The sequence below is a fragment of the Oryzias melastigma genome, linkage group LG7, assembly GCF_002922805.2.
Source record: "Oryzias melastigma strain HK-1 linkage group LG7, ASM292280v2, whole genome shotgun sequence".
Lineage (NCBI taxonomy): Eukaryota > Metazoa > Chordata > Actinopteri > Beloniformes > Adrianichthyidae > Oryzias > Oryzias melastigma.
In genome coordinates this window covers 20,426,764-20,439,095 of record NC_050518.1, presented here as the reverse complement: position 1 = coordinate 20,439,095, position 12,332 = coordinate 20,426,764, and the positions used below count along the sequence as shown (strand labels likewise).

Sequence of the window (12,332 nt, the reverse complement as noted above, 5' to 3'; positions counted from 1 at the left end):
TTAGAGCTACTGACCTTAGCAGGTGTTTACACGTCCCAAAGTGAGGCTGCAGCCAGTCTATGGGACGTAGAGTGTGGAAGGGGAACTTTGTGTCACAATGCCACCAGAGTTTGTTTCCCCTGATGATCTGGAATACATTTTCAGTCTGAATGCACCCAACAAAGCCCTGGTCTAGGACCAGGAACCAGTCTCTGACCCACCTGCTTACATCCCAGATATAAACAGAGTAGAATCAAAAGATAGAGCTGTAAAAAAAAAATGTAAAGGAAAGTTGAGACACAGCAACTCGTTGACGTGTGGTCGGATGAAAGCAGGTTCATTAAAACAACTTTTAACTTAATGCGGATTGCTTCTCACTGTTTCCCCAACCTTGTCAAACACAAGTAAGCGTAGCTTCTTGGCCGTGTAACAGCATGTATCGCTGCTCTACTCTGCATCAGATTTAGCTGATTGTGTATGCATGTTACTGTAAACTGTTCCATATCAGTGCAAAGCTGCTTTTCACCACTTCAAAATCCACTGGAATACATTAAAAGAGAATCAACACTGTCAATGGAACGTCAACACAGGTGCTAAAGCTTCCATTTCAAAGGGTTAAATAAGCATCAAATTCAAAAGTTTTTTATGCTAAAGAAGAGAAATTTGCACATCAACTATGAAATCAGATACTTTGATTTAATAAATATATGTATCTCTTACTCACAATAATCACCCCTTTACTTGCCTAGCTGTAGCAATTTGGTTACACTCTTGACCCAAAACTGAAGAGGCAGTCGTCAGTCAGGTTGAACAAATATAACGTGTTTTATTTTGGTGGTCTGAGCTGAGTTCTGTATACAGAACTAAAACCACTGCAAAAAAACCCAAAAACTTTTAGCTGTTTATTTTGAGAGCAAAAAGTCTAAAAGAAGTAGAAAACTGTTTCTCTGCAAACAACACAATCAACTGAAAAAAATAAAGTAGCTAGGGCAGCTGGAGGAAGAAGCGGGGCTGCAGGTTTATCAGCCACATATTAACACACATGAACCAGAACGCCGTTAGTGGTTACAAGAGGAACACAGATTTACAGACGGAGCATCTTAGCATGACTTAGACATCTGAAAACTAAAAGAATCAAAGAGGATTTTCTTGTTATACTTGGGTTCTGAGCCACCCTGATGCACAACTGTTACATTCCATGAAAAACTATAATGATAATAAAAATAATTCACTATCTGGGGTCACATTCTATGAAACTTGCTTGATCTTTGTTCAGATTAATGCTATGTTCACACCAGCTTTGGCAACACGTGCTCATGTGGCCACTTTCAATGGGAAGTTTATGCATATTTGCACGTTTTGGGCTCACGCTTCACTACTTAAAGGGGCCATATCATGAACAATCAACTTTTTGAGCTTTTAAATGTATTCTACTGTTCATCCCTCTCTATAAACAACCCCAAAGCGGTATTTTGATCCATTCACGCATTTCTGAGAAATCCTCTAAAACTGTGCTCTCAGTACCAGCCCGTCCCATACCCACGAAAATGAGCGGGTTCTTACGCGCTGATGTCACAAGGTGAGAACCGCCTCCTCCAGGAAGAGTCTGTTCCGGTCCCACACAAACGTTTTCTCCGCGAAGCTAGCAGCTCAAGCTAATTCTTTAGCATTCAAACTTTGTTCAGTGGGAAAGGAGCTTATGGGCTGGTGAGAAATCTCCACAACATGTTGAGATGGATCCTAAACGTATCAGAAAATGGATGAGGGATATTTGGAAAGACGGCAGGAGAAAGGGAGCAGACTATTTCCTGGAGGGAAAAGTGAGCCTGAAATTGGGATAACTGGTTTAAAGTGAATTATTGAGCAACAGCAGAAAGGTAAATGGATCCACATGAAAGCAAAGAGGAATTTTAGATACAGAGATTATGTCATCATTTCAATAAATCCTGAAATGTTCATCTGGTGTTGTCCAAATTTCACAGCAAAATGAACCCATTAGCCATCACCATTCTGTCTGTACCAAATTTTGGGGATAAACGCCAAGGTTATACAGTATGTAGACCTACATCGATATAACTTTTTTTTTTAGGATTACATAATGAAATGGGCAAAAATCGAGTCGTTTTACTTCCGAGTATGAAAAGAGTATGCCAAAAAAAACCCTAATATTTTATAAATAATTTCGATTTTAGTGTTCCAAATGTAATATATAATCATTTATATGGATATAGTTTACCCTATAAAACTTAAAAAAAAAACATGGTATGGCCCCCTTTAAGATTAAGTCAATTTTCAGGTTCAACATACAAAATGAACGACTTTTGAACGTCTGCTGGAAAATAAATCAATCAAACTTGGATTTGGTAGGGGCGTATGGATGGCGTCCTTTTCAAAACACAGAGCTAACAATCATTTGAAAATTGATAATGAAGAAAAAAATTTTGCCTTTTCCAGTCAAGGGCTAGTATTGTGTAGCGACAGTCTAGCGTGAACCTCATATGCTAAAAGTCCATTCAAGTAACTGCGTTCTTGAACACGCATCACATGCCCGGTGTGTACGTAGCACATTGCAGGAGTTCTCACGTATTCCTTCAAATGGCTGGACAGTATGCAGAAACAAAAGTGCACAGGTCAGCGTCTGCCTCAGGGCCCGGTCGCTTTTTAAAGTATACATTTCAGCGGTGACACATTACGTAGATAACAGAAGCATATACAGTGTCCACTCAAAGAGGCAGATGGAAATGAAGGAGAAAAAAAAATTGTATGCTGGAAATATTTTGAGGAGAAGGGTACACTGATGTGTTGATGTTCCTCTCATTGAGCTGCGAGACACAGGAATGTACGACAACAATGGGGGGAACATTTCCAGAGTCTTTCACCTGGACAGGAGTTTGGCACATCCCATCAAAAAAAAACAATCTCCAAAGTCTTATCCTTGTTGCATCCAACACCTCAACCATTGGCCGAAAATCCAACAGATGTAGCAGCAAATGTTTCGATTATACTGTGACGACACATCATGACGTAGTCTGTAAGCTTGCACTTGTCCTTTTTTTTAATTAATTCTTCTCTCTTTTTTTATTTATTCACAGCGGGAACACAAGAAAGCCGGAGAACGTCGAATATTGCCATCCGCCAACCAGATTTCCCTTTTCCAGCTTTAGATAGACCTTGTCTTCCTTTTCGAGAAACAGGAGAACGCCGTTGGTGGCTGCCTCGCGGGTGACGTCTTTGTCGCCGGCGAAGGCGGAGATGACTGGTTTCCCGTTCAACATCAGGTTCACCTGGAAAGTTCAAGAAATGCCCCAGTTAGACACGATAAAAAGGCATTTTTGGGACGTTTCTAAAGATGATTTGTGCATCAAATTTGCATCTGTCTGTTTTTTTGAGGAGCTTCAAATTTCCTGTTGATGTTTGTCTAAAAATGTGTTCATAAACTTGCGTATGGGAGGAGCTACTGTCAAAAGCTTAAGCCTCATCGCTACTTGGAAGCGTTGACAGTATATTCCATTTAATGCATGGAAAACACAGATGATGTCGAGAGTTCTGGCTTAAATATTGTGACGAGTTTTACAAAAGCATCAAAATTACGTCTTCATGTGTGGGTTCATGAGATCGGACTCTCAGTACAGCGAGGTTTAATATCTACTGCAGGAGCTGCGTCTGAGTGACCCAGTTTGAAGGGTTTCTAACCAGCATTAGTCCAAGGAAGGGAAAAATAAGAATAGGAATAAATTAGACAATCTTTATATTATTGTCTCGGTAGAAATGAGAAAAATATGATGTTTTAGGAAAAAGAACAGTTGCGTTTTTCTTTCTCCATGTTGGTTTTGGGCTTCACCCATTGACTCAACACATTCTCACTCTCAAGTTGTCACAAATTGACGTTTGGTTATGTACCCCTCTGACATTTTAGTTGTCCCCAAGTCGTCAGTTTTCGACGTACTGGCTGTTCCCATTTAATCATGGGTCCCTGCAACCTCCAGACCGCGAACTAGAACCGTTCCAATACCCCGATGCGTAGCCGAACCTGGTAAAATGGCGTATACTTATATGGCATTGTCTACCCTCCTTTGAAGGCCCAAAACGTTTTACAGTCACTGACTCATACACTGGTGGCGGCTCTGCTGCCGAACACTGGCGTCAACCTCCCATCAGTTTGGGGTTCAGTGTCTTGCAAAAGGACACTTCAACACATGGGCGGGCAAGGCGGGAATCGAACCCGCAATCCTCCAATCAGGAGTCGACCGCCTTACCCCTGCACCACAGCCGCCGTGTACCAGTACCGTAACCTAAAACGCGACCAGATGAAACACCGGACCCGAACTGGTAACGGGCGCATACCATTGCCAGTTAAAGGTTAGGGTTCCGGTACTGAACGCATCCTGAGGACCAGTGCACATCGGATTCCGTGTCCAGAGGGTTGTGGACCCTTGATTTTATGTACAGCCAGCACGTCAACATAATGCGAGTTGGGGACGCCCAAAACATCTAAAAGTGAAGCGGAAGGAGCCTTAACCAAAAACTAATATGTGACGACTTGGGAGTGAAAATGTGTTGGTTGATCAAAACGAATGGACTAAAGCTGAGTTCCTGATTGGTTGGCATTGTTTACTAAAGTTCAGCTATTTGAAGTATGGAAACATCCACTGTTGACGCTCGAATCCCACCACAAGATCTCTGGTTGCTTCTGAACATTGACTTAACATTGAAACCGGATGCCCTCATGAATCGTGTTTCATGTGAATGGACCTTAAGAGCTAGTTTGAGAGACATCAGTTAAGTAAGACCACACATCAAACTATTAATGAGCATTTTCAAAAATAAAACTCAGCCAGAAGTGGGTTTGAGATTGAAGACTATGAGGAGAAATCTGGTAATGGATTCTGTGTTTTTAGCTGGAGGGAAAGGAGAGGGGTGGGTTAGCTGACAGTTGCTGACTCACAAGCTCTAAGCCAAGTAAATATAGTCTGTGTCCTCAAAACGGATCCAGAAATCTCCTTTATTTTGTCAGACGTACTGCACTGATGCTGGCCATTACAAAAGCTGACCGCATACGTGAGAGTCTGAATACTGGTTCCCACAAACCCCATTTAAAGAATGATCCCTGAGGTATAAAGAAAGTATAATCAGATGGTAAACATTGCATTTGAGCTGCACTTGAGTCATGCAAATGAGGCAGACTGAAGCAAGATGGTCTTTGAGGAGCCGAACATGAGGATCTGACTAATGAAAGCGTCGCTACAGGAAGTCACTGAGCGCAGCAGAGAAACTAATTCATTCTGAAGAAATACCTTTGGTGAGGCTTTACATTCTCACTCTGTGTACAGTTTTATATCCATATTTAACCCATTCAAATCTGTTGCCGTAACACCTTACATATGGATTAATTCTGGTTGTGCTTCCTGATGTTGAAGCAATTTTGAGAGGTACACGGCGCTTTGTCAAAATGTGAAATGTGTGGTGGGGTTTTATTACTGCTAACATAGTAATGAAGTTAGATAAGTTCTAAAAAAAGAGAATTCATTGATGTTGAGCCTTACAATCCGATGCCCTGCAGTGTGGAAAAGTTCCTAAGAATTGAATTTACAGATTTTTTTTGTTTTATTTCTTCCTTAAACATGCTTATACATATAAATAAAGGATAATAAACTTTAATGCGTTTAGACCAGTTGAAGGATTAAACCATGTGGCTGGACTCTTGTTCAGAAAATAAACTGAGTGATCATCCTCAGAATAAAATGATACATTTAAGACTGAATGGTGTGAGGTGTTAAAGTCCACTTGACAATTGGTAAAAAACCAAACAAATGGATTACAAGACGCATTAAGCATCAGATAATGTATACGACTTCACTACCCAGAATGCCTAAGGGAGCCAGGAGGAAAGTGATTGGTCAGAGGGAAAGTTTTTTTTTGTTGTTCTTTATAAACCCATCTGGTGTACAATGTCTCACTCTGCCAGTTTTTGACTACATTACCCGTTATGCTCCAACAATCCATCAAGCAATGCAGCTTTATAGTTTACTAAAGTTGTACTAACACACTTTTACAGATTTATGAGTGTCATGTACCGTAGAAAATCTATTTTAGGTCAGTAAACACAACAAGAATTCATTCATGAGACGCTGTTCATATTTGAAAGAATGCAATATCTCAGTTTTCTTGCAAGCGAACTCTGGTGCTGTTCATTACAATGTGAAGGCAGACAAACTTTTCAACAAAGCAGAGTTTGTGAAATTAGCACTAACTCATGATAAGGATGTTTTTTTTTTTCCCCCAACAATATAAGTCGCAGCAATATGTGATGACCCTTTCAATGCTGAATATCAGCAGCATTTTTCTATTAAAGTCTGGCTCATTCATTTATTCATACACACCGCAGGAATGTTTGCATTTGAATAATCAAAACTGCTATTATGCTGATTTAGATAGCTAATGGCATTTTTGATGTGAGACTAATCATAAAGTAATGCAAAGTCTAGTCTATTCTAGCAGCTTCCAGAGGTCACAGACATTACAAGGACTTGGACCACAAAAAGAAATCCGAATGACATAAATCATGGATTAATCTATTGAAGGTGTACATCCTCACAGATGGAGCGGTTTCAGTGTGAAGTGTTGGAGCATATTTATGAAGAAAAACACACAAGGACTTAGCTTAATACTGATATGGACACAATAAATGTATCACATATATTGACTGAAAGGAAGGAAAGTCAAACGACTTTTTTTCTTTAGTGAGAAAAATAAATGTTTGTGGATCATAATTGTGTGTGTAGGTGTTTGTGTATGAGCACTCACATATTGTGTAGAACTGCAAAACAAACGTGATTTCAGGAGAATCCAGTTTCAATGTTAAGTCAAAGTGCAGATTGAGCTCCGTTTGGGCCTACAGGGTAAACACAGACGTGGGACAGCAGCGCGGTTTGGGCGACTCGTCCACCGTTTAAACATCTGAACTTTGGCGAAGACGACGCATAACGTCAACCGATGCTGTTCTGGCTCACGGAATGTTGATGACATGATCAGCAGGTGGAAGAATTTTGACACATGTCGAAATAGAGGCGTTTGATGCCAATTTGACACATGAATCGCGTTGGGTGTTAAATCAGTATTAAAACACCAAGAAGCCTTGGGTCGTACTCATATAATCTTGCCCTGGCTGCATTGGAAGACAGTCACTAAATCCAACACGTTCTCATTTCCAAGTCGTCACATATTGACGTTTGTTTAAGGACCTCTCCGCGTCAATCTTTGACATTTTGGGTGACCACAACTCGTTGTTTTTTGGTGTGCCGGCTGTTCCAGTTAAATCAGGGGTTCTGGCATTTTGTCAGGCGCGGTACTGGATGTGGACCGGTCTTTGGGATGCAGCTGGTGACCCTAACATGGTCTGCAGACCAGTACTACGTCTGGTGGTGGACGTACGCGGTACCAGGCACGCAGTTCCGGTACCAAAAACTGGTTCTGTGTTGTGGTACCAGTTCCGGTCCACGTCAAGTACTGCGCACATCCGGTGCAGGGTTAGAGTTTAACCCTTGTGCTATCCTCATTAAAAGTGGGGTCATCTGGACCCCATAAGACTGTGCGCTGAACTTACTTTTTTTTAAGGATTTTTTTTTTTCTTCACTGGTGTCTGTATCAGAGATGAAATCCTGTCCACATTTTTTTAATGGGAGGGGTCACACATCAATATAAGGGCGTGGTAATCCTGACCCCATAAGATAGCTTAAAGGTTAATTGCAGGACATCAAAAAAGTAGAGCTGTCAGGCGATTAAAATTTTTAATCGCGATTAATCGCATTGTCCAGAGTTAACTCGCGATTAATCGCAAATTTACATGTGGACTTTTTTTAAGGAAAAAAATGTGTGGTTTGTGGAATTTAGTAGTTCTACATTAATTATGAAAACAAGAATGACAAAATTAATAGTTTTCATCAGAAATACTTTATTTTGTAACATTGTATTGAGATAAACTTTCTTAACAATAAAAGGCTGTAACATAAAATGCCTAACAAAAGCCCAAGTGCAAGTGAAGGGTGTTTTAAATTCAAAACTTCAATCAACGTTCAGTAAAATAAAATTAAAAAAACATCAAAAATAAAATTTCCATAACTCTTTCATGTTCATTTTTTGTCAGTACCAAATCTTTTCCTCCTCTGCTGAACTACAGTAATCAATGAAATAGAGATTTATCATTTCAAATAAACTTTTGTTTTTTTAAAACATTAAAGACTGAGAAAAGCGGGATACTCTGTGGATAGTTTGACAGTCTGTTACTGCCGCCGCGTTCTCTGGCTGCAGCTCGATGGGGAGTTCACGTGGTGAATATGCCGGCAGACAGACCGCTATGCTGGGGCTGGATCACGCTTAAACCTCCAGAACATTAAAAACATTCCCCGGTGCGATTGCTGTCCGGAACGTCCGCAGCTCTCGGGACGCGAGCCGGTACCACCAGACGTGGTACTGGACGCGAACCGGAGCTGAGTTACGCCGGAGTCACACAGGACGCGATAGCGCCGCGAAGCGGCGCGGAACGGCGTGCGCTTCCATTCGGCGCCCATGTTGACCTATGGCGTCGGTCACACCAAGCGCGGAGCGACGCGCAGCGGCGCGGAGGGTCCGCGCGGTGCAGCGCAACGTTTCGGCGTCTGGCCTATTTCTTCCGCGCGACGCGAGCGCTCCGCGTCAATACTGGCAGGAAGTTGCATCGAAATACATGAGAAAATCCGGTTTATTTTCAAAATAGAACCAATTTTTCACAATAAAACGCCGCGATTGACAAATGTTATCAAATTTTTGTGTCTAAACAGACAGTAGAGATGAAAATATGCATACAATCAAAACACACAGATACGCGTGCGCGAGAGCCCCCACCCCGGACACCACAGATCTCCGGAGCGGGTGTGCTGGTCTGCAGGGTTCTGGGAGGAAAAAAAGCAGGGCAGACGGGGCAGTGGGGGCACACTGGAGCGGGACACGGGGCTGCGTTTGAACGAGAGAGAGGCAGAGGAGCAGTTCTTCTGGGAAGAAACATCTGGTAATATTTTTAGTTTATTAATTGACCGACGGAAACACCTGCGTGCGTGCACACAGACACACAACAGAACAGACAGACACGCACACGCGCGCACAAGCCGATCAATGAAGTGGGCCGACTGCGGAGTTGGGGGGCGGGGTCTGTGTCGACAGGGGCAGAGACCATCTCCTTTTAGCAGAAACACTGGGAGATATCCTGGTTATTGATCATGATGGCAAAAAAGCAATAGCTCTAGCAGAAGCGCATGCCGACCGTCGCGGAAACAAATCGCGTCTGGTGTGACCAATAGAGCGCCGCGCAGCGGCGCGCTCTCCGCTCCGCGCCGCTGCGCGGCGCTATCGCGTCCTGTGTGACTCCGGCGTTAGAGTGCAGGAGCTCTCCAGGTCTTAGCGCCGGCCGGCTTTAGCTCGCAGCTCGTGGTCTAGTGAGAGCAGCCGGTGAGTTGGAGGGCGGGACGCCCGCGCGCGGTATGGAAAGGCACGTATGAGAAAGTCCGCGATTAATGCGTCAAAAAAATTGTCGGCGTCAAGCACACGTCAGATTAATGCGTTTTTAACGCGACAAATCTGACAGCCCTACAAAAAAGACAAGTTGGAGACACTCAAAACGTCAATTTTTGACGCGGATGGGTCCTCGACAGGTAACCAAATCCTAAATCAACTTTTTTTGGCTGTTGACTTCTATAAATGGGGCTTTGGTCATGGCCAAATCTAAAAAAATTAACGTCTGTGTGCTGCCCCCTACAAGTTAAAAACGAAATATTACAGTTAACTTTCATGATTGGTCAAATCATTTATTTCAGAAGTCCCACGTCATGATCCGCAGCTCCAGTAATAACATTGCTGTTCCCCAGCCCCGCCCCTCAGACTGGATTTTCACGCTTCGGAGGTGTGGGTAGAGTCAGCTTCCAACTTCCCTGATTGGTTATCCTTTAACCCTCGTGCTCTCTTATGGGGTCCAGATGACCCCACCCTTACATTGAGGTGTTAGCCCATCCATGACAAAGGTGGTCAAGACTTCATGTCTTTCATTGGACACCAGTAAAGATCGACAATCCAGACAGTTCAGATGACCCCACTTTTAGTGTAAACAAGCCAAGGAGAGCGGAAGGGTTAACCAAACATCAATATGTCACGACTTGAGAATAATAATGTGTTGCCAAATCTGGAAATCAGAAATTGACTGTGGAGATTTATTTGGGATTGCAGACACAAAATTGACAAAACTGTAGAAGCGTTAACTTCCCAAACTTAGACCTGTACTTGAAGATCCTCACTTTCTGTAATCAATAACTCAAAATGAAAAGGACGTTTGAAGGCAAACCATTGATTTATTTTCAAGTAATGTTGAGAATACGAACCGAAACATTTTTGTTTTTACATAAAACTGATCTTATTTTCCATCTTGTCAAAACTATAGATTTCTATGTGTAGCTGTCTGAGAGATGAGATAGGATCCTGCATATTTGTGAGTTTATCAGCATTAGTCAATTCAAATACAATATCAGGTCATCTGTTTGTAGGTTCTTCATATTTCTTATGGAGTTAGCAAATTGCTGATCTAATAAAGCGAAAGTGAGTCTGTTAAAACGCAACTCCTTCTTTTCATTAGTCCAACAATTAAGATACTATCATTCAGAAAGTACTTTGTCATTATCACTGGTGCAACAAAATTTAAAAGTGCTGTTTGATCAGTGCATCATTCATGCATTAAAACAATAATTGATAATTGTTTGCAACTAAATGAAAATTGTATCATTCAGTCATTTAAGACAAGCAAATAACAAATTATTTTGAATTTTTTGAGGCAAGAGGGCTAACCACTGCACCACCGTGCAGCCCTCTTTAAAAAAAGTACATAAAATTGATGTGTTGAAATAGTTAAAAGAAGAATACGTAGTAAAAAATATACCAGCAAATTTCCACCATTGCACAGGTTCAGCAAATCCAAGTTTAATTATGAAAGTGTCTATTCGAACGTAATTTTCAAAAAACGTGCGGCCAGTGCTTAACTTTTTTCTTAGTCGCACAGACCGAGAGGAAAGGGGTTAAGGTTAGGATTATGGTTACGGTTAAAAAAGCAAATTGTTCCTGAGTGCGGCTGTCTCTGCAGCTCACCGCTCCACCAGGGGATCGGTCAAATATGGACAACACATTTCACACATTTAGGAGCGTGAAGGTTCATGGGACTTTAACTTTAAGTTTAATTTAAAATACGTGCGGCCAACAAAAAAAAAAATCCAGCGTTGGACACACTTAAAATGCAGCAATGCGATCTTTGCTGCACGTATTACATGTGACCAACATGAATTTCCATCACTTTCTATGCTGGTCGCACGTAAATATGTGTGAATAACACCAGTCTTTAATTATTAGCATTTAGCCATGTTTAAAATATTTATTGAAAAATAAAAATGTTCTGTAGCCATTTAGGAACTTGACAAAAATGTTATTTATACACTTAAAGCATATAGAACTTTAGCTAACTTCTTGGTTGTTGAAGCTACTACCTGCTAATGTTTGACCACTGACTGTACATAGAGAACTGGAACTTTTGTTACAAATAGAAAGTACCTGCTGGCTCCAAGAAGAAAAAATCTTATAGACTTTTATTAAGAAATAAACAACTATTACTCTGTCATTCTATTTGTCAGAATAACCATTCTTGCTCTGATATCTTTTTCTTAACATTTTCTTGCTAATCCTAATTTTTTTTTATTATCTTTTTTCTTTATCGAAAGTTATTCAAGTTATGAACTGACCAATCAGATGGCTCAGTAAAAGCATGTGGTGCCAGCTGACCCCCACTTCCAGTGGAAGCTGTGAGGCCTTCAAACAAGCTCAATCCTGATTGGCTCCAACATGGCAGCATCCATATCAGGGAAAAATTTAGACTAAATGGAATTAATTTTGCTGGAACCGACCAGAGGTAAGGCAATTTCTATGGGTGACATCACACTTGCACAATCCAGTTCTATTTTACAGTCGATGTGTTAGAAACAAAAAAACAAAAGCCTGTCAGCTCCAGCTCCCACTGCCCTCTACTGAATGTGAAAAAACATGTTGCTGCCACTAGTATGTTGAGAAAACATTATTGTGGTGAAGAAATTTGTCTTTTAAGTTAAAAAAGAACAGTAAAAGCACTATTTTAATCGAAAGCCGCTAGCTAGCTAGCAGCTTTAATTTAATAGGAGGTAGCTAGCAGCTATTAGCTGCTTGCTATCCCTGTTAAATTAAAGCATGCAGCTAGCTAGCTACTTTAGCCAGAGGTGGGGACTCGAGTCACATGACTTGGACTCGAGTCAGACTCG

General features: G+C 41.4%; 1 protein-coding gene across 1 annotated transcript in view; it reads right to left on the bottom strand.

Moving 5' to 3' along the window:
* Positions 1-785: 785 nt before the first annotated feature.
* The window catches only part of cbln4 (cerebellin 4 precursor), a 19,203-nt gene continuing 7,656 nt past the window's right edge, over positions 786-12,332 (bottom strand). Inside the window, exon 3 of the mRNA XM_024294019.2 lies at positions 786-3,263. Coding sequence (XP_024149787.1) covers positions 3,066-3,263 — 198 coding nt within the window. The 3' untranslated portion in view covers positions 786-3,065. The remainder of the gene's footprint in view (positions 3,264-12,332) is intronic.